The sequence below is a fragment of the Corvus moneduloides genome, chromosome 1 (assembly GCF_009650955.1).
Source record: "Corvus moneduloides isolate bCorMon1 chromosome 1, bCorMon1.pri, whole genome shotgun sequence".
NCBI lineage: Eukaryota > Metazoa > Chordata > Aves > Passeriformes > Corvidae > Corvus > Corvus moneduloides.
Window position 1 is genome coordinate 24,343,639 of NC_045476.1, and position 23,905 is coordinate 24,367,543.

Below are 23,905 nucleotides of genomic sequence, written 5' to 3' on the forward strand. Positions count from 1 at the left end.
TGCTGTGAACTTCTTTAATTGTTTACTAATTAATATTTTGAAAAACCAGATGAGGCATTCCAGGTTTTTTAATGTGCTGACAATTTATTTTACAAATGCATAAAAGCACAACTTGTGTGAAAAAATATAACAATACAATCAACTACAAAACAGTAGACTATCACACACAGTCTGCAAGATTCTTTTTTTCTTCAAATTGTTTGTCTACTGCAAGTGAAAGGGCCTGAAGAAAAGTTGTCATTGTAACACTGGGGGACTGAAAATAAGAGAACATTTTGTTAGACACACTACAGCAATAGGCAGACATAATATTTTACATACAAATCACAGTATTTAAAAGAGAACTATTGGAATTTCATGTAACAAAAATTTCAAAATGCTATAAACCAAACTGCAAGCTTATTTTAAATCAGCTAGCATAGCAAAGTCAAAGTCAACCTGTGCAAAGTCTGCAGTCACAATAACTGTAGATTTGCTTAAAAACAGGTTTTTAACAAATTATTATTTATAAAGTGGCAGAGGTTTGGGGTTTTTTTTCAGCAAGAAATTATAAGAGCACCAATATCAATGTTCAATAATTTAATTAAAAGTAGAATGTTCTTGGGCAGGTCAATCCCACCTATCTTCTTCAATCCCATTCTAAATTACAGGCAGCACGTAATTGTTTCAGTCTACAAAGGTACAGAAACAAGATGCAATTTAGATTAAAAGGGAGGTTTGGACCAATCTTTAACTTCAGGCATTGTTCAAATGTCCTCCTGCCTGTCTCAAACCCAACCCGAAATATAATGAACAGAATAAATTCACTTGAATATAATAAACTTACTTGAATATAAAGTGCATGTGCTAGGAAAGGAAGCTTTCTCAGGACCCGGCCACCAAGACCTGCACTTTTTCTAAAACAGAGACAAGTGCTGCTTAAATGCTAAATATCCACTCTTAAAAGAAGGCCTTTCCTATTTTTGTGTTTCTCCATTAAGTTGCTCCAAAAAAACCTCAGATGACAATTCAACAGGCCACTCTTTTTGCAGGAGCAGGGATTGAACAGACAAATTCTGTTTATAGGAGGCTACACAGCACAGTACAGAAAAGGCAGCAAGGTACAGAAACAGCACAGGCCCAGCTGCCTGCCAATGCTTACATCAGGCCCTTCATATCGTTGTGCCGATCTCATGAACTTGGGGGAATGTCTACACCGAAACAGCATGGTACAGACACAACCACTTTTGGAAGGACTGGGAAAAAAACTGGCTTGAAGGCTGGACCTTATGGGTACTGCCTGTCTCCTTCTACCCACCATTTACACACAGTTTCCTTCGCCTCACCCACTTGCTATATGTTTGCATCTTCTCCAAGCACCACTCTGTGTATGTAAAATGCAAATCTCTGTGCCTGGAAAAACTTACTTGTTTTTACTTCACTCCTCACTAGTTAAGACTGCATACTTCAGAAACAGAAAAAAACCCACACTTGCCCGACCATACAAATATTACTTTGTTCCATAGGGACCAGCACTTATGAAAAAACCACTGCTTGATATTGTGAATATCATTTTTATTGTTTCAAGAACTGTTATACTGCAGTTAAAGACCATTTGCTCTACCAGCATACTCAGCAAACCGCAACACTGTCCATTTACACTTCACTCCTTTCCCTCTTGTTTCTGTCCACTTATATCTCCAGGCTAAATACTGATCTAGCAGATGGTGAGGATTTCAAGACACTTTCCTAGCAGGACCTAAGGCTCATGCTATTTCTGCAAAAGTGCATTACAATTCCCAACATCCACTGAAACATAAGGCTAATCCAGCCAGCAACTTGTCAAGAGGAGTTCAAATGGCAGAGCACAAACCAGACGCAGTACTAGGCCAAGCCAGATCTGAGACTAAGAAATGTTAGCAAATTGTGATTGCTTCCACTTTTTGTCCCCTGAAGGTTTTTGCACTTTCCCAAACAGAAAAAAATTTGAGTTGTTTCAGATCTCCAGTTGTTAAGAAATTAGGTTACTTTTATACATCATTCCACAATTCAGTATATATATATGAAAAAAGTAGAATTTCAGAATCTTACCTTGAGATTTCTTTTAGTACAAGGCTTAACTTTGACACATTATTTTCTATGAAGCCAATCATCTCGAGCTCTCTGAGTGTCAGAAGCTGCTGTCGAGGATATATTATTTGACACTAGAAATGAGAGTTACACACTGTTGTATGAAAAATAAATGTATTCAAAATTAAATCTACAGTAAGAGCGGAAATACAGAAAAGGAATGAAATTTATGTATTTTTGTTACTTAGGAAGTATGATTAAAATGTCAGATTTAATAAAATATAACATTTTACAGTTTTGCTTTCAAGTATTACCTTCATCAGTTCTTCTAGGCAAGAAAGATATATTCTAAATATTGCTGCAGTCGATGGAGGTCCAATGTATTGTTTTATGTCAGCCCTGTCTACAAAGGCCATGTCAATTTTCTCTGTAATATTTGAAGTAGTCAGGATAACTACATTGGGATACCTTCAAGACAAAAACAGATTTTTAGGTCACATGTAAAAGATTTATCTCCTTTTGTGACTGGCAAGTTGTGACATTCCTTCTTATGATTCGAATCCTTTTAGGTAGTAAGCTGCCACATCAATCTTGTCAATCAGGAATTACATTAAATGACTGAAGCTCTTGGCCAGTGATCACCAGACTATTTCAGTGCATAGTGTCTTTCCTTCAGCTGCTTCTCAAGTGTCCATAGTTCCTCTAATCCTATTTCACAGGTGATCTACATTAACTATCTAGAACCTACTGGCATAGCTTCTGACACACACACAAAAAGATTATGAAAAGAAGAATTGTAAATTTGAACCTTTAATCAACATGTTTTCCATTCCAATTTTGATGTCTGTTCTCCAAGCAGACATCATGACGATCTGTCCTTTTGCTCTCCGTATCTTTAAGGGAAGCATACTGTCCAGAGATTTGATTATCCACCCAGGTATGTGTAAAATATTCTGCTGGATTACTCCCATTTCTTTTCAAAACTAGCAACATTAACAAAGAATACTTCACAAACCAATCTGGTTTAGTATTCCAAGCAGGAATTGAAATTCAGCAGGAATAGGGATACTGAAATTGTCAACTACCTTTTGCTGTTGCCGTAATATGAAAACAATACCTTTTAATCTGGTCTATTTGTGTCAGTACAGCATTCACCACACGAATAGCATCTGAAGGCTCTGTGCCTGCCTTGAAGGCACTGCGGGCTGCTGTGAGGCTTTCCACCTACAGGAAACCAAACCAATCAACCAAAACAAGAACAACAAAATCACCAAACACCAAAAAACCCTGAAAGATCGCACTTTTGGAGTCCTGGCAGCGAACAGGTAACTCATGCAATACACCTCCAGATCCCCATATACCTGCTATCTAAAACTCCATCGTCAAAATCTTTTGTTAAGTAGGAATTTCCAGGGAGAAAGAAAGGCATGTCAAGGAAGCAAAGTGTAGTGAGGGAAATTCCTGTTTAGAAAGCAGAATGGAGGCTGGTTTTCATTTTAAATTTTGGAAGTGGAAGAAATGGGACACACCACCAGAATAATGAATAGGTTGAATTTAAGAGTGAGCTTCCCCACAGGAACTCCAACATGACAAAGTTAGTAAGGTACATGCTTACTGAGCTGCTAATGTATGCAAGTTTGAAGGAAATCTAACGGCAGCGAACGGAACCTCTAAAACTCATGTTTTTTAGCGCTTTACAAAAAATGGAAGAGTGCAAATGATACAAATCTGGGCTACTTTGAAGTTTAAAACAATATTCCACTTGTAAACATACAAAGCAAGGGAAATTCCACCAAGAAAGGTTTCAAGTAATTTTCAGCTGGAATTTGCCTGCTAAGTCATACTACGTTCCTTCCAAACATCTCCAATCTGCAGGAATTAAGACTAAAATTCACTCATCTGCACAGTTATGTAGCTTACAAAATAGCATAAATGTGCTTTTATTGTTCTTTATGAATGAGCACTATTGCAGCTCCTTTCCATCAATTTCCTTTCTTCTAAATTTTATGTACAACAATGCTGTTGGAATCATACCTCATCAATCAGTACAAATACAAGAGCATCTCTGTCATCAACTAACTCTTGGATCTTCTGGAACATCTTGGTTACAAGCTTGCCACTCTAGAAAGACACCATATGCATATGTTTAACTATTTCCTTACCACACAACTTTCTAAGGCTTATAATATTTAAAAGTGTAAATACCTGGGTTTTAAAACAACTTTCTAATGTAACTTCTCTTTAAGCATTCTCAAACACATTAGTTATTCTGAGCAATCTCTGGTGTGCATACTTAGGAAAAAAGCTCAACAGAATAATTACAGTGTAATTTCTAAAACACAAAGTTTATTTTATTAGCTGCATCAATACATACCTCAGAAAACCATTTAGAGAAAAGGCTATGGCTGTTTATCTCAATTAACTGTCCATATCTATACCTAAAGTATGAAAAGAAAAAGGAGTATCAACTCAATTGTAAATAAAATCAGTGATATCCTTAACTTCTGTAAGTCTCATTCCTGACATTCTGACCCTGGAATTCTGTGAATTAGTACTTTAAATTACTCACCTTTCAAAACACAATACATGTTTTATCAGTATTATTTTTGTTGCTGGAAATTGTCATGTTGCTGAAAATGTAACTAGAATTCTGTACATTAAATTGCTATTAGAATTTCTTCAGTAGAACAGGGTAAAAGTTCCCATGACAATTGCCTCATTCTTCTCTTTGTGTAAGATTTTCTTCAGTATAGCAAGAAGTGACAAACTATCTCAACCACACATTATACAGCACATGATTTTCACACATTCAGCTTGGGCTAGAGTCAGATCATGACAATAATTACGCATTACTTATGCTACACCTTGTAATTTATATAACATTTATTTTTTTTTTTATATAAATTTGTTAAGTTGCTATGAACTTTAAGGCTATTTCTTGTAACCTGTCTGATATACAAACTGACCTCTGTAGATTGTGGCATTCAGACAATCTAAGTACAAAAGAAATTAGTTTAAAAATTGCTACCTAATAAAACCAGGCTCTATCAAACATGAAGATACAAAACCCAAAATACTCTTTGACCTTTTGCCCTTTAATCTTCATTGATGTACAATGTGAGCAAAAAATTCTGTACTGCCACTGGAATTTCTTTAACACACCTGGGCACAAATAATTACACATTTTAAAAGGTACTGAAAACCCTAATCAGTCTAGCAGATTAATTTTATTGCTAGTCTGGTGCTCTACAAAAAAGAAGACACATTAGCACTAGGTACAAGTTATTTGAAATCAAATATGAAATATATACTTGGGCTAGTGAAAAAGAACAACTAAGTCTAGTAAGCTAAAGTGAAAAATTTCCAAAAAATTATCACCTGTATGACAGTCGAATTGTCAGTTTCTGAGCCAATGCTTTACAGAGAGAAGTTTTCCCAGTTCCAGGAGGGCCTGGTTTGAAATCAGATCCAAACATTACACAGAGTCTGCATGAGACTGTTAATGACATCGTACAGCTTTTTAACTATTTCATTACCGCACTAATTGTAGAGTAAAAACACAGCAGACAATGATTGTGTACGCCAGAGTATTTTGAGAAAATTGCTTACTTGACTGCCATCTCAGAGCAGAGGTTTTATTTTATACACTTTTCAATTATTAGTGTAGTTAGTGTAACAGTTTGTTTGCAGATACCATGAAGTTAAAACACTCAACAGCCAGAGAAGCAAAGTGTATCACCCCAGCAGGGCTAATGCTTATCAGCATTCTCTGTCATCAGTGCTATGCTTAAACTTGTATCTTCCTGAAACATACTCTTCTAACATGGAAAACAGAAACATATCATGATCAGTTTGATCAGCTGCCCACTTTCCCAGAAATTTCTTCCTTGGGGCAACCCAGATCATCTTGGGAACTATAATCTGGGACAAATCTTCTGGATCTGACTTAATACACTGTGGAAGAGACACAAAGACTTTCACCAAACAGTTAAGTACAAGCACAGTTAATAGGGTATGAGTCGGAAATAAAGCCTTTCAAACAAAAACATCCTGAAGCTTCTAAATTGACAGTTGTAACTGAAGTACAATCAACAGGTATTTCCACATGACCTTTTATTTTTGAATACCAGTCTTGATGACAAAATCAATGCAAGACACATTTTGTAAGAAAATGGATTCAGTTCATGCTAATCTTGTTTGGGGTATAACCTCCACAGTAAGCTGAAGGACTGACTGAAAATTTCAGCTTCACTGAAATAATAGTAACTAAACTAGCAAGAGCTGGCAATAGAACACAGTGTCAACAACACAACACACAGATTGATTTCACAGTTTCCTCAAGGCTTTTATAAAGCTCTAACTAACAAAATATTTAGTACTGCGATGGAAGTTTAACTGAGATATGCCTCCTAATATCTTCAGTATCTGCACTATTTTTGGTCTTTATGTAAAAATGCAACAATATCACTTAAAAATTAAAATTAAGAAATCCATGGTTGTCACCCCACTCTAAACTTTAGAATTTAAATTCATGCAAAACATAGTACATGTGAGCATTGATTTGACTCTGACATTACATTTCATCTAAATTTGTACTATTGAAGGAATACTTCTCTGCTGCTTTCTTGTCACCTCATTTCACTACACAGGACTGCAATACAAGTCTTTCCAGAAGGAAAGTATAAACTGATGTCCAATGAATCTACTTGGTTTAAAACAAATCATTTTTACCGTGCAGCAAAACAACTCTGTTCCACGATATCAGGTTACTGTCAACATTTTTGTCGGAAAATAATAATGTTGTCGTCACATAATCGAGTAACTAATTGAAGAGGACAAAAAGAAAGACACAAATTAGAGACATAACAGCAAATACAACTGCAAATAGAATCAATCTCTAATGATGTCTATTTTGTACTCATAACAACAACAACAAAAAAAAGAGCTCATGTCTTTTACTCATAAGCAAATTTATTTCTGCAAATAAATTTCTGTCCTGCCCTCAAGAATAAGAATTGTACTCAGCACAAATGTAGTTCTGGACCTTTTAAATGAATAAATTAAATGCTTTAAGGAAAGGAAATTGATTTCATTTTCCATTGTCCCATGTACTGTGTATCTATAAAACACAAGCCCAAGCACAGAGACTCGAAGACTCAAACTCTGGGTCCTGTTCAGATGTTGTACAGCTATACATTTGTTCAGTTTGTTGTAGTCAGTCCACCAAACAAAGCATTTCCTGTCACATTTTATTTCCTTTTTACTGAAGCATTTGTATCAGCTGTTGCAAGGAATTTGTAGATTATTCATCCTTCCAAATAAGTGAAGTTGCACGTATTTCCCAGAATGCTTGCTTCTAAAAATACTGCAGCTTCATTTTAGATTTATCTAGAGTTAAGAAGTAGAGAACTCCTTCAACAAAATGAACTTCAGGTGTGACTCTGTAGTGACTTTTACCTATAATAACACGTGATACCACATTATCTTCTGTTGCTCTTACCTGTAACCAGCTTTTGATCCCTACGTGTTAACGGGACAATACAATGGTGCTCCTGCAATATCTCATGCTAGAGATGGAGTAATTACACAACAGCAAAAACAACTGAACTTAATCCACATATTTTTCAAAATTCTATCGACACTGAAAATTCACAGCAACCATTTCAGAGTCTGTAGAACCCAACCATGCTCAGACATTTCCATGGTTTAAAAAATGAAGATTTATCACAATTTTAAAGACGTAGTTCTAGTTTTAGTTATTAAAAGCAACCACTTCTTTCTACCCATATACACTGACACTCAACAGTGATCAGCTTGCTGTTATTTAGTACACCATCAGGTCTAATTAAATAGTCTTGTCATTTCACAGATGACTTGGAAAGCTGTTCCATAAATTTGACAAATGTGTATGTATTAATTTACATTTATCTTATAAATGAAGAAGTACAATCACTGGAATGTTTTGCTTTTCTATATTTGGTTATAAAGGCTTAAGTGTCTATGGTATAATGATAAGGTAATGAATTAATTAATTGTGTCCAAGAATTTCAGTTAGAAGCTGAATTGAACTATTTGTGGGTTTTATTTGCATCACAATTACTAAATTTCTGGTTACAGTATTACTGTTCTACAAGCTCTGGCAGTTACCAGCACAACCTCTGATGAATGCACAGGATCTTTAAGCTAGAAAATGACCCCATGGAACTGTTCTGTTTCTTTCCAATGTCTTACCAGCATTCAAATGGCAGGGCACTCAGCTCTGGTCAAATCATTGAATGTGTATTTACACAAACAGTAACAGTGCTGGCTGACATTACTGCCAAGCTCATTAACTGTTTAGCCGCTGCCAGAAACAAAGTTAAACTCCCATTCCCTTCTGCTCAGCCTGCACCCGTATCTCCATAGGACGCAGCAAACTTCAAACAGGCTTCATTTCGGCTTTTACTTCTCCTCGAGCTATCTTAATTGTTATTCATTTCCAACTTACGTTTGATTTTACTTCAGTGTCATAGATAAGACTTTCCCAAAGGCCGTGGAATTCAGCTGCAAAAGCAATATATTATATACCTGTTTAGGATAAATCAGTCTGGAAACTTGTAACTCATCATTGCAGCACAAAACACAAAACTGTTGAGCATTTTAGTTATGCTCAACTAAAATGAAGAATTACGAACAGATATATGAAAACAAGTAAAGCATCTATGGGGAAAAAAAAAGAGTTATTTTTCTCAAAATGCAAACACCACTTTCTAACAGACAAATTCAGCAGTTCCCCAGCTTCTATTTCCTCGAATAATTGCGATGAGAAATTGTTAATTTCTTAACATGAAATAAAAAATATCGTTCCTTCCATCCTTAGTAGAGGATGGACTTACATTTCACCAAGAGAGCAATGAAAAGTTGTGGTAGGAGGAGGGTTCTAAGACAAATTTATCATTCAACTTTGTTTTTTTTTTTTTTGAAACATCAAGATGTAGAGCATGTACCAGAATAATGCATAAAAAACTAAAGTTGTCATTTGAGTATCTATCATTCCCAGCTGTTGGCTTCTAACTTGCAGCGTAGAAAGCAAAAAAAGACAGAACAACTATAAACCACAAAATTGTGACAATAATGTCAATGTATCAGATTTAATTCTTCCTGAAAACAAATGTAATGGGTAGTTCGGCATTTCACAACATGGAAAGAGTAGGAAATGTTTCAGAATTAACTGTCTCCTGAGCTTAAGCTCACACCTGTGCTTCTTCTTCCTGGCAGGGAAGCCAACTTCCCCAAGCATAGGCAGGTCTTGCTCTATCACAGAGAAAAGCCTTGTATTTCCTCTCCAGAAAGCAAGGACTAAATCTCTTTACTTTGTTTGTCTGTTTCATATGTAAGAGCAGTACTGTCTTGGGGACTGGAAGCCAGCAGTGAGGTCTGGAAAATGAATATTTAAAGTGATGAGTGTCTTGTGGGTCTTCAAGTTAAATAAAATTTGTAATGCCACCACCAGGGTTAAAAACTTGCATGCTTCTGATTATGACTATATGTTTTAAATCACAAGACCAGTTATTTCCTCACATCCACAAGTATTACAGAAATAAATGATGTTTAGCAGCAGTTCAGTCAAAACCACAAAGAAAAAGGTCCACATATATTTGTTCTATAGACAAACAACAAATACAAATACTACCTTTAACAGGTAACTATAAACACTTTTAGCCTTTGTAATATTTTCTTTCATTGTTCTAGAGCTTCCAGAAATGTCACACAGGTACCTGCTGGTAGCACCCAGTGGTGAGCTGCAGTGATATCCTCATTCTCTTCTTCCAGGTTTTCAGAGGTTGGTCCTCCTTCATTCAGATGAAAAATATGAAGAGAAAGACTGCTTTTGCTCAGGTCAATAGGCTAGAATGAACATAAAAAGACTTGTAATCTGTCATATTTCTCATTCAAAGCTAGTTGAACAAAGGAAAGTTACAGTTCTCAGCTGGCATTTATCTCTGAAGCCTACTACCTCTGTTTCAGACCTTACTAAGTGGTATAAAAAAGATTTAGCCGCCTTTTCCTAGTTATACTAGTCAGCCTAAGAAGAGATACTACATCATCCTACAGACTTTGTCTTGCTTATGCCCTTGGGGTACCACCAGTCTACCTACAATCAGTTCAGGGGCACATGAACAGAGCTGCACATTCTTGACTGGGAATACCTGTCTGTCCTTCAGTTTCAGCTCCGTATCCACAATCGACACAGACTGCACGTTGTTGTTAAGGAAAGGGTCGTCGAACTCTGTCCACTTGTAATCACCAAACACAATGTTGTGTCTGTTCAACAGCTTTAAGACACTCATCCTAATATCCTCTTTCTTGGCCGCACTAAAAAGAAAGAAACACCATTACTTTATGGCATTGACATTTATAAGGAAATTTGAATTAGTGTTGGAATGCATTATTTCATACACGAAGCCTTCATGGAAAACAGCTTCCATCTTACACACACCAAAAAAACCAACCAAATAACCAAACAAAAAACCCCCAACCTTAAAAACCAACCAACACAAAAAAACCCCCCAAACCACTCAACCCTCCTCCAACATTCTGCACGAAAAAAGAACCTGTCAGATTCAGCCTGTTTGCAAAAGCAACAAGCTGGATAGTTGTTTTTAATTTGTGCATTAAAAGACAATCCAAATAATACTATTTGCTCTGTTTGAGGTCCTATCAGGGGATACTGAATGAGACAGCTAGAAGACTTCAAGAATGAAAAGCAGTTATACAATCTGTGTTTCAGCAGGAAAACCAGAAAAACTCAGAGCCAAGCTACAGACCGAATTTGGTAAGCTTAGCTTGGAAGCTGCATTATACTTTCAGGACAGCTGAAACATCCGGATGGGGACATAATATAAGGAGAATTCCAGAAGAGACAAAAACTACAGGGAAAGCAATATTATTTGAAGATTTAACTTAATTTTGCAATTTCAATAATCTAAAACCAGTGCAAATTCTCAGTTCTCTGTAAGGCTAGCAAAAATACCACAGTGGATATTTTACACCTTGATTTTCCTAACATCTTGAACATGCTCTCCCATATCATCCAGATATCCAAAGTGGTAAGATAAGAACTGGATAAATGGACAAGGTGGGTTGGACTGTCCAGCTCAGAGGGCTGTGATTAGTACAAAGATTAAGCAGAGCTGTCAGTAACTTGAGTGGGGAAAGGTAGTGTGGTGCTGTTAGCATTGGGACCAGCACTGTTTTTGCATCCTTGACAATGGGATGGAAAGGAACTGCATCAAGTTTATGGGTAACACCAAAGCAGGGAGAGCTGTCAGTATTCTGAATAGGGAGGGACTGCTGCTCAGAGGGACCTCTGCAAGTCGGCAATATGGTTTGACTGGAAAATTCTGACGTTCAACGAAGGTAAACATGAAATCTTAGCTCTCCATCCACTGCCCAGATAACAGAACAGATCAGAGTCCAAGTGGATGAAATGCAGTTTTGCAGAAAAGGGCCCAGGGGTACTGGTGGACGAGTTGGCAATAAGTCAGCAGTGTGCCCCTTCTACAAATGAGGGCAACCTTATTTTAGGCTGTGCTACAAAGACTGCACATTTTAGGGAAAGCAACTGTTTCCATTTGCTGCTGGCTTTGTAAGACCACATCTGGAGTACTGTGTGCAGTTGTGAGCTCCGACATAAAAAGACAAGGATAAACTGGGGCAAACCCAGAACGCGGTTGATTATAAGACTGGATGACATGACACACAAGGTGAGACTGCGAGAAGTGTATCTGTTCAATCTTAGGAAGAGACACAGGTGTGGAAAACCCCTGGGAGAGCACAGAGAAGGCAGAGCTGGGTGTCACAGGCTCTTGCAGGCGCACAGAACGAGGCCGAGAGGAAACAGGCACAAGTCACAGCAAGTAACGCTCCGATCAGAGACCTGCTCGACTTCTGGTGAATTTCCACATGGATCTGAACGCTGTCACACACGTTTGGGAGCGCTCGCTTCAAATCTCCAGCGGCGTCATCCATCTTTCTCGCTCCTAGGGGAAAAGCGATACCGAAGAGAAGAGACTTCCAGCGACTGCTACACGCTCACGGCACGGACAGCCCTTTCCCGGTGCCCCGTCGACGTGCACACCGCCCACCGCAAGGACCGGGTACGCGACCGGGACCGGGATCGGGACTTCCCTCCCTCAGGAGAGGGCGACGAGCCGCCTCGGGATACGCCGCGAGCGCAGTCGCACGTACGGGCGGGCGGGCTGCTCCCGCCTCAGCGCCGGGGAGAGGGAATGACCTCACGGCAGGCACAGCCTCAGGAGCGACGCGCCGGAGCGGCGGGAAGAGCGCGGGCGAGCCTAAGGCAGCGGGCACCCACTGCGACTGCCGCTGTTTGTAAAGGGCGCGCTGGGCGAGGCAGGGCCGGCCCCTCACCCGGATCTTCCTCCGCGGCGGGGGGGAGGGGCCGCCCGCCCTAGCGCTTCCGGCGGGGCCGGCTGCGGCTCCGCCATGGGGAAGAAGCACAAAAAGCACAAAGCCGAGAAGGCAGAATGGCGCTCGACCTCCGCCACCGCCTACAGCGGTAAGAGCCGGGAGGGCCTTTTTGTACCCGGGACGCGCCCCACCTCTTCCCCGGCGCGGCTGTTGGCGGGGCCTGGGCAGAGACCCTGCTCCGAATGCCTGCTCCTGCCGGCGGCGGGGGCGGCCCGAGGAACGCGGGGCGGGGGCTGGGGTGTGAGTCCGAGCGTCTCCGTGCTTCCCACGGCTGCTCCAGAGGGGATCCGGTCGCTGCAGTGTTTGAGTGATGCTTAATTTCACCTTGCTCTGCAAGGATCTTGCGACGTTTTCAGGGGAGGCCGAAGAGTCGGTTTCTTACGTCTTGCAGGTTTGTGAAACATCACAACGTAAGACGTGCTGAAGGACTGTTTGTTAGATTGGATTTGTTAGTCTTAGTTATTGTTCTTTACAAATGCATTGTGTGTGTTTTTGACTTGCAGCGAATTCTTATAAACAATAGTTCTAGAAGAAGCTTTGGAGCTGGGGTTGTTTAGCCTGGAGAAAAGGAGGCTCAGGGAAGACCTTATCACTCTGCAGCTGCCTGAAAGGAGGGTATAGCCAGGTGGGGGTCGGTCTCCTCTCCCAGGCAACCACTGACAGAACGAGAGGACACGGCTTCAAGCTGCACTTGGGGAAATTCAGGTTGGACATTGGGAAGAATTTCTTTACAAAAGGGATAGTAGTTATGTATTAGAATGGGCTGCCCAGGGAAGTGATGGAGTTACTGTCCCCAGAGGTGTTTAGAAAACAACTGGATGTGCCACTTAGTGCCATGGTTTAGTTGACACGGTAGTGTTCAGTCATAGATTGGGCTCGATCTCACAGATCTTTTCTGACCTAATGGAGTCTGATTCTGTAATTGCTGCATGCTATTAGCTCCCTGTGCATTTATTAATTTTTATTTATTTATTTTTTAATATTTAGATTATGTGGATAAACCTTTGGAAAAACCCTTGAAGCTGGTTCTTAAAGTTGGAGGCAGTGAAGTGACTGAACTCTCTGGGTCAGGGCATGATTCTAGTTACTATGATGATAGATCAGATCATGAGCGAGAACGACATAAAGAAAAGAAGAAAAAAAAGAAGAAAAAGTCAGAGAAGGAAAAAGAAAAGCATCTAGATGATGAGGAAAGAAGAAAGAGAAAGGTGAGCTGTGGTTTTTAAAATTCAGACACACCAGTCTTTGTGCTTGCTTATCACGTCTAAAATCTGGTGCAGAACTTCGTTTGTTTGTTTAAATCACTGATGCAAGGAGCTTATTGTCTGGAGATAGCACTTCAGTAATGTAGAAAACCCATGTGTGTGAGTTGGTGTACTTTTGCCATTTAAAGGAGAAACCCTTGTGCTGATTCTGTGAACAAAATAAAAGCTTCCTTCTTGTAACCTTTTATTTTTCTTATTTATTTGCCTTGAATGAATGCTTCTGTTTTTCAGTTGGATGTTTTGTATTTTAGCCAGGTCACAAATGTGTTTTGCTACCCTTTTAGGGAGGTATTTTCAACTTTTCAAATAAATTTAGGCTGTGTTTATCTTCTTGAGGTGTGCCAAGTTACTGAACATTGAAATTGGTACGTTTACTCAAAACAGCTTCTGATCTGTTGAGTACTGTGGTATGTTGCTTTGGTTGGCTCTTGGAATAACCTGTATGCTTGGCTTTGTGGCTTTGTTAGTAGCAAGTAGTGTGGTCACCTTAGTTGTCTGTGTTGAACATTGAGGAGTTTGATTAAAATCAGCAATAAGGCACTGACAGCACAGTTATTTGTACAATTTAATTTTAATAGTATTTCTTTAATGTAGTAATGATTCTCTGGCATTTCTGCTTTTTAAATTCTTTCCTGTCATGTAGTTTTACTATTCCTGTATGATAGTTTTTTTGGTGCTACTTTGTGTACGTTTGTAGCTAAAATCGCTTCCAGTTGATTTTTTTTGTTTGGCTTGTATTACTTGGAAGTGACAGATCTCATATGATCGTTCAGAAGCTCTTGAATACACCACAAAGAGTGCACAATTTTCTCAGCGCAAATGTTTCAGGCTGGGACTTGAAATGTAGCAAAACCAGCTATCCTTCATACAAGATCTTGCAGTATCAGTTGCCTTTACTGAGTTGTGGGATGGGTGTTGTTTGGATTTTTTTTCCCAGACCTTCATTATTAATACATTCAAAATAAGCTAATGGATAGCTAAGTAACAAAACCGTGGTCTAGGGAAGGTTCAGGAAGTATGCTTTTCTGTGCAAACGTGGATAATGATTGCAGGATTTCAGGAATGACTTAGGTGTGCCTTTGCTTTGAAACTCAGGAAGAGATCATTAATTGCCACCACTGTTTCTTATGGTTCTTTTGTTGGCTGAGTTGTCACATACTTTACTCATTTCTGTTAAATGTGACAACCAACAAAAATACATTGATGAGAGCAGAGACACAGATTGATCTTTACTGAATAGTAAATTAACTTTCTTTGCTCTCTGGTGTAGCTTATTATTGTGCAATTTTACATATAAATAGCTTCAGAGTTCAACAGTCTTTTCAACAAACGTGCAGGAATGATAGAACAATACTATATTAAATACAAAGTAGCAAAAGATGAACAGTCTAGTTTTAATTGGACAAGAAGATTGAAAAATTGATATTGAAAATGTATGCAGTATTGTTTAAACCATATTATGACTCAGATATTGAATAACTATTCCAAATTAAAAACATCACTGTTTCTTACCTTGTGGTGTGTGGGATTGCACATTCCAAGTCCGTCCCTCTAAAATATGTCATCTCTCTGCTGTACTAGGAAGAGAAAAAGAGGAAAAGAGAGAAAGAACAGTGTGACACTGAAGGAGAAACTGATGACTTTGATCCTGGGAAAAAGGTAGAGGTTGAACCTCCTCCGGATCGTCCTGTCAGAGCATGCAGAACTCAGCCAGGTGAGCAGTGTGAAAGATTAAATAATTCTAGTTCTTTTTAAAAGCACACAAAACAAAGCTTTTGTCAAAGGTACCAAAATGTAAAATTTTCATGAAGATTTACTGAAATGTAAGGACTTTACTTTTTCCAACATTCAGAACTTTCTGCTACTTGAAAAGTCAGTATTCCTCTTGGTGCTTCCATGTTTTAGTAGGTTTGTTTTCAGGCAACTCATGCTGCTAAGGACATCTGTCTCTGGCTTCTGTTCCTTGGCAGAACAAACCTCATTATAAAAGTATTATTGTGCGTAGTGCTCCCCTAATTCCTTCTCCTCAGCATTTACACAACAGTGATCAGAATTTCTGAAACTAAGTTTCACTTAGTTCGAGGGAAAATACTCTTGTGGAGACTTCTTAGGTGTTGTTACGGTCTTTTTTTTTTTGTTTTCTAGTGTATGTGGAGTTCTAGTATCTCTAATCTCATGAAAAGGAAGTTGTGATAGCATGTCTCTAAAGACTGTAGACACCACCCACCACCCCTGTTTTTCATTTACAAATCTTCTTTAATTCTTATCACCAGACAAAATATTTGTCAGTTGTGTGTGGCAATTTCTACATGTTTAATCCTTTCAGATTTTGCCATGCTTTTTCTACGTGTAACCATTGCTTGATAATTAAAACTCATCCTTACTCAGTGGAAACCTTTACTTTAGAGAACTGTAAATTACATCATGATCTCAGTTACACATAAACCTGAAAATGTAAGCTAGTAGCAAAAAATTGTGTCTTTAGGAATATTGTGAGTCTTGTCTTTTGAATACTGCTCTTTGACTGGTCAAGTAATTCCAAGGGATTTTATAATTGTGACCACACATTAAATTGAGGAATGGTGGCCATCAGCTGTCAACGTAACTGAAATTTTCTGGTCAGAGTTTTATGTCTCTGGGTAGTCAGGAGCCTTAAAAACTGACAAGCTAAAAACTATTCCCTTTATTATTTTCTTTTCATCTGCTTGTAAAATGTTATTGGAAAGCATAGAAATTACCTGACGCATTATGGTTAAGAAAGGAAATGGCTTTCCTCTATCATGATGGAGAGTTGGATTTTCCATTCTTGATGCTTCTTTAATGTTTCAAACTTCATTAAAGCCAGTCTCTCTGAAGTAACAGGTAATTAACACGTAGTGTTTCTTGTGTAATCTGTACAGGAAGTGAAATTGTAATCATTACCTCTCTTGCCAGCAAATCTGCATCTGTTTGTCACTCTGTGATTGAAAGGTTCAGAGAAGCTGATTGCATTGGGTTTATGGTAAAGAAACCATTAAAATCGCATGACAAACATGTTATAAAAATGTGGCTTTCCCAACTGCATTATTTGAGCAACCAAGTTTCACTTCTTCTGCAGAAATATATAACACCTTATTTTAATCTTATTAACACATCTTCTTAGAGCTACTAAACTTAGCACTACACCTGACTTAATGGCTATTAGGTTTTAATGTGATGGAAAAAAAAAAGCTCAGAAAATAAAAGAAGAAATAGGTACTGTGCTTAGAAATCTGATGTGCTTTTGCTTTGAAATCCGTGTCACATTCAGCTTCAGATCAGTACAAGCTGTACTTAGAGTAAGATTTCTCTCTGCTATTTATATTTTTAAATAAACAAATATAACTATATTCTGTTTCATTGCACTTATCTGTGTTTTCATCTCAAAATGCAGCTGAAAATGAGAGCACACCTATCCAGCAATTACTGGAACACTTCCTTCGCCAGCTTCAAAGGTAGTAAATGTTACTGTGTCTTCAGCTGTGTTGGCAGTGTCTGATGCATATTTACATGTGTTACTTGGCAACTGCTTATCCTGGTTTTCTGCTTGAAAAGAGTGTCTAGAGACTGACTGTAATATATTTGTTAACCTTTGCAACCATGTGAGACCTGGTAATTTTTAAAGATAAGTTGAGGAAAATTATTACCAACTTTGCAATTCTAGCGTTGGGCAGGGAAATAAGTGTTTTGGGCAGAGGATACATTGCCGTTATAAATTTATTAAATACTAATGACTTAGCTTAGGGTTTAAAAGCCAGTTATGACTATAATTCTTTGAAAGATTGTTTTAATGAAATTTTGTTTTATTCAGTGTCGACTGTCAGATACAAAGCAAATTTAGACCTGGTTACTTGATAGTCCTCTTAATTTGGAGAGGCTTTTTATTTTACTGTTTTCTTAAACCTGTACTTCATGTTAAAAAAAACCCATTCCTTTTTATTACGTAGCAATAAGCTGAATGTGGAACTAATTCAAAAAAATTAAACATTGTATTTATTTTTAGAGGACCTTATGAACAAGAAGAATTGAGGGTTTTTTTACAATTAAGCTGGAAGACCAAGTTGGAGAGTAGAGACATAGAAAACATACAAGAATTAATTAAGAAATACAAGAACTAACTTGAATTGATCATTCGATCACTGAATTGAACTGAAAGACATTTTTAATGTCTTTCAAAAAGTGTACATATGTGAAATCAAAATGCTCTCTTTTATCAGAAAATTTTTCAAACATGCATCTGTTTTATGAGAATGTTTTTTGTGTTTTTTCTGTTTTAGCTAGTACTATTCTGTCATTAATGTGCTACAAAAGCAAGGATCATTTTGTTTGCTGCTGTAAATCTAAATTTATTGTTTTTATTTTTAGGAAAGATCCTCATGGGTTTTTTGCTTTTCCAGTCACGGATGCCATTGCTCCTGGATATTCCATGATAATAAAACACCCTATGGATTTTGGTACGATGAAGGAAAAAATTGCAGCAAATGAATACAAATCAGTCACTGAATTCAAGGTGAATTAATAGAGATTTAGGTATTTCACAACTAGTAAGAAACTGAAGATTCTTTTTAACTGTAAAAGCCTTTCTTACATTAATTAATGCTCATTTTTTTCAGAACTGAACTGAATGCTTTTGTATATTCAGTGTGTTACAAATAATCTGTCAGATTCTACTACAGTCTTCTATAAATTACTGTGGAAACCCAGACCATGTTCTAAAGTTCTGTGGAATTTATGCTGCTAAACTTTACCACGAGTAAGACTACCACAAAGACTTAGGCCATTGAGCTCGTTTCCTTTTTCTTCTTTTAATCTAGACCTTGTTAGGTTGATCAAAATGTAGTTTGGACCTGTCTGCAAGAAACCTGTGGACATACTGAAGCTCCTTGTATAAGAGTCAATAACAACTACGTATTTTTTATCTTTAATTGTCCTGTTTTTCATATAACTTCATTTGAAATTATTTTCAGGCAGAAACTTACTTGGCAAGGTTATTTGCAACTTAACTTAGTTATTTAGTGTATTATTGCTGTAATAATTTATTGGGTGCATCATGGTTTTACAAACAGTGCAGTAAGAAATGTTTTCATGGTATTGCCAGCTCCTGAAGGAGAGTTTTCCTTAATTGATTCATGAAGGTCTATTAGCTGCCTTCAGAATTGCTTTTCCTAGAGTGATACTGATGTAACAATAGCCTTGGCAGAGAGCATTGGTTTGTTTCTCAGGGTTAATATCGTCTTTTGAAAGGTCCAGCAAGGTGAGCAAAGAAAGGTTTACTTTTCTTACAGATGCTTTGACAAAGATTATTCTGTTTTGTTAAATATGCTATAGAGATTTATTGGAAATGGTAAAAAAGGATTCGTAATAGCATTGCCATTAGCAATGCCTTCAGATCTCTAAATTCTATCTTGCTGGATTGTCTTATTTAAGAACTTTAAAGGGAAGTTTGAGTGGGAGCTCTGTGGCTGTTTAGTTACAGGCAGGGTTGCAGCATTGAAACTGGTGGGATAGAACCTAAAAAAGAAATGAAAATTGCAGTATTTTTTAGACTGACAGATTCTTTTTTTCTGAAGGACTTAGCTTCTGCTGGTAGTCTGAGCAGTAATAAAAGTTTGCTAAAAGTCTGCCCATGTTAGAGTGAAAAAGGAATTGGACTCTCTATCTAGATACACGAGGGTACCTAATCACACAGAACTACAAAGCCATAAGCTTTGTAGTACAGAAATGAAGTTTGTAGGTTTTTAACCTCTGAAACAAGGTCTGCTGAAAAGGTTACCTTTCTGATATGACTTGCTGAGGCTAGTCACAAGACGGTCTGTCTAAGAGTAGAGTCTGCAAGAACTCTTTCCTGCATTTAGAAGAGGGGCAATTGCTGCAGAAAACTCACCCGTTTTGCTGCAGGAAAAAAGGGTCTACTTCAAAGTCGGGCTTTTCCTGCAGCACTTGAAAGGCCATCACTAGAAGTGTAGCTTACATGCACTTTTTTGTCTGCTTCTTGGCCCATGGTTTGCTCCTCCATGTCACCTTCTGAATTTTTGTTTTTGTGATGGTCTCGTTAATTGGAGGCAGAGGGCTTGAATGCTGTAAAAAGTTGCCTTGGTGGCTCGGTCCTTCTGGTGATTTCTCCATTTCTTCTGTTTGGTCCATTTGGTTAAGGAGAAAATGTTACATACTGCATTCAGGAAAGACGGTGTTTTTTATAACCAAAAGCCAGTTCCAAAGGAAACTGAGCATCTTGGAGAGGTAAAAAAAAGACTCAAACCTTTGCAATTCTGTTTTTGGCTTGCATTCATGAGCCTGCTGCTAGAATATTACTGTGTTCTTCACAGAGCTGCCAAGATGGAATGGTATCTTCCAGTCATTTAACAAAGGACTTGAAATGTTTACAGTTCTTTTGTTTTGTATTTTACAGGCAGATTTTAAACTGATGTGTGATAATGCAATGACTTACAACAGACCAGATACTGTTTACTACAAGCTAGCCAAGAAGATACTGCACACAGGCTTTAAGATGATGAGCAAAGTAAGAGACCTATTAAAAACAAAAAGCAGAAACTTTGGGGGTTTTTATGCTACCATACTTAAAAGGAACATAGTAGCAATGATAAATGTTATTTCACCCATCTGTGATAATTATAGCAGTGCCAGTTAGTGCTGCTATATTTAAGGGCTTGATGGCATTCTTGTTATAAGTCAATTTTTACTTACTTCTCAACCTTACCTGCACTACTGATGTCTGTAGGAGCTTCTTTCAGTGAAAGCTGTTGAGATCCACATATATCAAACTCTACTGTAAAATCCTAATTCTGGCTGAAACTTTGAAAGCAAGATCTCATTTAAGTTTTATTTCTGCATAAACAAGAAAGCACTACTGTTTTCAAGGTGTTGGGTATAGGGGAGTTTTCAGAGGTGTTGCAAATACTTTTAACTCAAATACAGTTGTTGGCTTGTCAAATGAAGGCTTTTTTGTGAGCTGCTCTGTGTGTGTGCACGTGTGTGCGTGTGTGCATGTGTTACAGTGATGGTAAGTTTTGTGTAAAATAGACAGTTGTTTTTGCATATGCAGTTTGTTTGTTTGTTTGTTTGTTTCTCTCTTGATAGTTGGGCTGCAGAAATTCTGATGCCATGCTACCATGACCAAATCATGTTGCATCGCCATTGGGAACGAGACATTAAGAACAAAATAAGGCCATGGCCATTCCCATCCCATCCCATTATCATAGCATCTTGGCTATGAGGGAAAGGTTAAGTCCCTGCCGCTCTGTCCTTTCTGATTCTAGGAACGGCTGTTAGCTTTGAAGCGCAGCATGTCGTTTATGCAGGACATGGATTTTTCTCAGCAGGCAGCTCTTTTGGGTGATGAAGATACAGCAGTTGAAGAACCTGTTCCTGAAGTTGTTCCTGTACAAGCAGAGACTACCAAGAAATCCAAAAAGCAAAATAAAGAAGTTATTAGGTAAAGGTTTTAATGGGCGTGCTTACTGGCTTGTTGCAGCTTTTGTGGTATTGCACAGCAGCAAAGAACTGAGAAAAAAAACCCAGCATTTTTCTTTGAGGTCCATAGGATAAATGGGCAATTTTATTGTATTTTATTTGTTTATTTATAGAACTTGTTTAATAACCCAGTGATTCCCAACTTGAAGCAAACAATTCAAAAGATGACTGCATATTCTTTTAAACACTTAAAATTAATATCTATAGAGATATTTTTATTCTTCTTTATATTAAATAATGAGTGGTTTCTTCTCATGGTGGTTAAAATGTTACTTTATTTTGGATATAGCCACAAATACCTTTTGCATTTTGTCCCTTTTTTCCCTTTCCTGAAGTAGTCACATCAAAATGTAAGAGATTCTTTCCAGGATGGCAAAGTGGCCCCAGATCAGTGAGTGATTTTATTTAACTTTAACCTTATCTGGCAGGTTATGAAGGTACAGGAGATTATTTCTGGAGCAGATGATAACATCTCCCCAGTGAAATCTTATTAAGCTTCGTTGTAAAATACATTGCTAGTGCAATAGTAATCCTCCAGCTAACAGGCACCCCATGTCATAAATTCATATTTTTATAGCTAAAATTGAATGTTAGTAAAATAGTTTTAAAAATCGCAATTTAATCAATTTATTTTATGAGATTTTAGCAGAAATCATGATATACAAGCAACTTACGTTGTTCAGTATTCTTGCATAGACATCCAAAGATAGACTGCGAGTTTAAATTGTAGGGCATTCTATCTGCTGGAACTTCATGGAAAAAATACTGCAACAGAGCATCACTGGTCATGTCTTAAATAATCTGATCGTGTAGATATGTTCTGCAGGTTTCTTTTTAAATCTCCAGAGTAAAAAAAGTGAAATATACCATGTTTTTTAAAAGTAAACCTTAGAGTTCTCATCAGCCACTTTTTATTTATTACACTTTCAGCATTTTTGTAATCTTTAATGCTGATGGAAGAGGTAGTATTCTAATGGAGGTTTTTTTTGGAAACAGAAGACTGCAACCATGTATCTTCAAAAACAATTTTAAACTGTAATTTTCTGTGGTAGAAACTCTTCTACTGATAACATACAGAACAAATCTGTTGCTGTACCATAGAGAATTTAAAAAGTGTAACTTGTCCCTTGTTTAATGGGTTGTGTGTAGAAATCAGCTGAAAGCACCTTTTTGTAAACAAGAGTTGAGGGGTTGGTGCTTTGGTTTTTGATTGTTTGTATTTTCTTAGAAGACGTGATGATTTGGTTTGTGTGGTGTCCAGCATTAATTCTTGCATAAACTCAACTACAGGAGTAACATTTTACTTTGTCACAGAGCAAGAAATTGAGACTGCCAAACCATACAGTGTGGCTCTGTCTTTAACATCTACCTTAACATACAGTTCAGGTAGTTAAAAATTATAACCTTTAATTTTATCCTGGTACCAGTTTCTCTGAAATCAGTTGTAGTATAAATTTACTTTTCTGTTCTTTTCAATGTTTATGTAACTTTAGTAGTTGGAATTAATTTGTTTTTTTCAATTAACTTGAACTTTTAAACACTTACATTTTTGCATCTGTAGGATTGATATTGTATTTTTTGATGAACAGTAAGACCATTGGAGGAGGAAAATCAAACCTAATAACAGCTATTTTTGCCTTCATATTTCATGGTTAAAAACAGAGAAGGAGTTGAAGTCAAGGTTTGCAAAGTGTTAAAGCAGCTTAGACCTCTATACAGTTTAAAAAGTGACTTGATCATTGAACATCCTAATGTTTAAGTAGTTTTTGCAAATTTTGTTTAGGGTGTTGCAATCTTCTGAACGTTCTCTCAAAATTCTTGTCCTTTAAATATTCTGTAGAGTGTGATAGAAAGTGACAATTGTTGAGGAGTTTCCTGCTGTGTACAGCCTTCCGTAAAGTTTCAATGAAACAAAGTCGTGTAACACATTTGTCTCGTAATAGTATGATCCTGTGATCTTTTTGTTGTCTTTAATAGCAAAACTTACTTGTGTATCGGATCTGAATCTCTATACAGAGAGAAATTCTTAGCTAAGCAAATGGAAGAAGATAACCCAGGAGAGAGAAATGGATTTGGTGTGAGGAGATGCTCTACCCAGTACCTAAGGTGTTTGGCCCTAGTGTCTAATGTCCATATAATGCCCTGAAATATTTTGATGTACAACATTTATTTTATATATAAAATATAATGAAGACTGCCATATTCTATGATACCTTCACACTTTTCTTTATGATACTACCTTTTTCTGATTTTATGTGATAGCTGTGTCCTGTTCCATCCTTGGGCATGCTTATTTGCTACAATTTTATTGTTTTGGAGCTTTAATGAAAAGGGATCTACTGAAAGATAAATTCTAAATTCTGTAATTTCAATTACAAGCAGTGATGTGATTGATACAGATTAGGAATGCTAATTGCTGATGCTAACAAACATAGGAATTAAAGGACTCCCTGTTAGACTGGGAGTTGTGTCCTACTTCTGCAAGCAGCTGTATGACATAATCATCATAAATGCAGCCTGTTGGGTTTTTTCTCTGATTAGCTAGTTTCTATCCTTCTTTATGTAATTTCTGTTCTGCATCTTCCTATTTGGAATTTTTGAAAATAGCA

At 37.5% G+C, this 23,905-nt stretch overlaps 2 protein-coding genes across 10 annotated transcripts in view; one reads left to right on the top strand and one right to left on the bottom strand.

Moving 5' to 3' along the window:
• On the bottom strand, positions 1–12,672 carry TRIP13 (thyroid hormone receptor interactor 13). 4 transcript variants are annotated; one of them, XM_032102300.1, is made up of 14 exons: positions 12,654–12,672; positions 11,969–12,071; positions 10,239–10,404; positions 9,807–9,936; positions 8,537–8,592; positions 6,781–6,871; positions 5,428–5,500; positions 4,424–4,487; positions 4,084–4,170; positions 3,167–3,273; positions 2,364–2,517; positions 2,071–2,183; positions 827–896; positions 1–256 (listed from the first exon to the last, which is right to left on the bottom strand). In XM_032102300.1, the coding sequence occupies exons 2-14, from the start codon at positions 12,058–12,060 to the stop codon at positions 161–163; spliced, it is 1,299 nt and encodes a 432-aa protein (XP_031958191.1). In that variant the 5' UTR covers positions 12,061–12,071; positions 12,654–12,672; the 3' UTR covers positions 1–160. The 4 variants fall into 4 exon arrangements, with proteins under 4 accessions (XP_031958191.1, XP_031958182.1, XP_031958177.1 ...); XM_032102291.1 differs by lacking the exon at positions 12,654–12,672 and adding an exon at positions 12,326–12,432; XM_032102286.1 differs by lacking the exon at positions 12,654–12,672 and adding an exon at positions 12,280–12,432.
• The window catches only part of BRD9 (bromodomain containing 9), a 25,170-nt gene continuing 13,744 nt past the window's right edge, over positions 12,480–23,905 (top strand). Inside the window, exons 1-8 of one of the 6 annotated variants that reach the window (XM_032102224.1) lie at positions 12,480–12,610; positions 13,510–13,730; positions 15,369–15,501; positions 17,200–17,260; positions 18,171–18,315; positions 20,215–20,325; positions 21,083–21,258; positions 23,313–23,402. In XM_032102224.1, coding sequence (XP_031958115.1) covers positions 12,538–12,610; positions 13,510–13,730; positions 15,369–15,501; positions 17,200–17,260; positions 18,171–18,315; positions 20,215–20,325; positions 21,083–21,258; positions 23,313–23,402 — 1,010 coding nt within the window. In that variant the 5' untranslated portion in view covers positions 12,480–12,537. The remainder of the gene's footprint in view (positions 12,611–13,509; positions 13,731–15,368; positions 15,502–17,199; positions 17,261–18,170; positions 18,316–20,214; positions 20,326–21,082; positions 21,259–23,312; positions 23,403–23,905) is intronic. The other 5 variants (XM_032102233.1, XM_032102244.1, XM_032102253.1 and 2 more) reach the window with 5 other exon arrangements.

What these genes read in the sequence shown, in the direction of transcription:
- TRIP13 (XM_032102300.1), bottom strand. Translation starts at nt 12,060, where the DNA reads ATGGATGACGCCGCTGGAGATTTGAAGCGAGCGCTCCCAAACGTGTGT. An exon ending in TGAAACTGAAGGACAGACAG is followed by an intron (nt 9,937 to 10,238) that starts GTATTCCCAGTC and finishes TGTTCATTCTAG; the next exon opens with CCTATTGACCTGAGCAAAAG. An exon ending in CCACTGGGTGCTACCAGCAG is followed by an intron (nt 8,593 to 9,806) that starts GTACCTGTGTGA and finishes TTGCTTTTGCAG; the next exon opens with CTGAATTCCACGGCCTTTGG.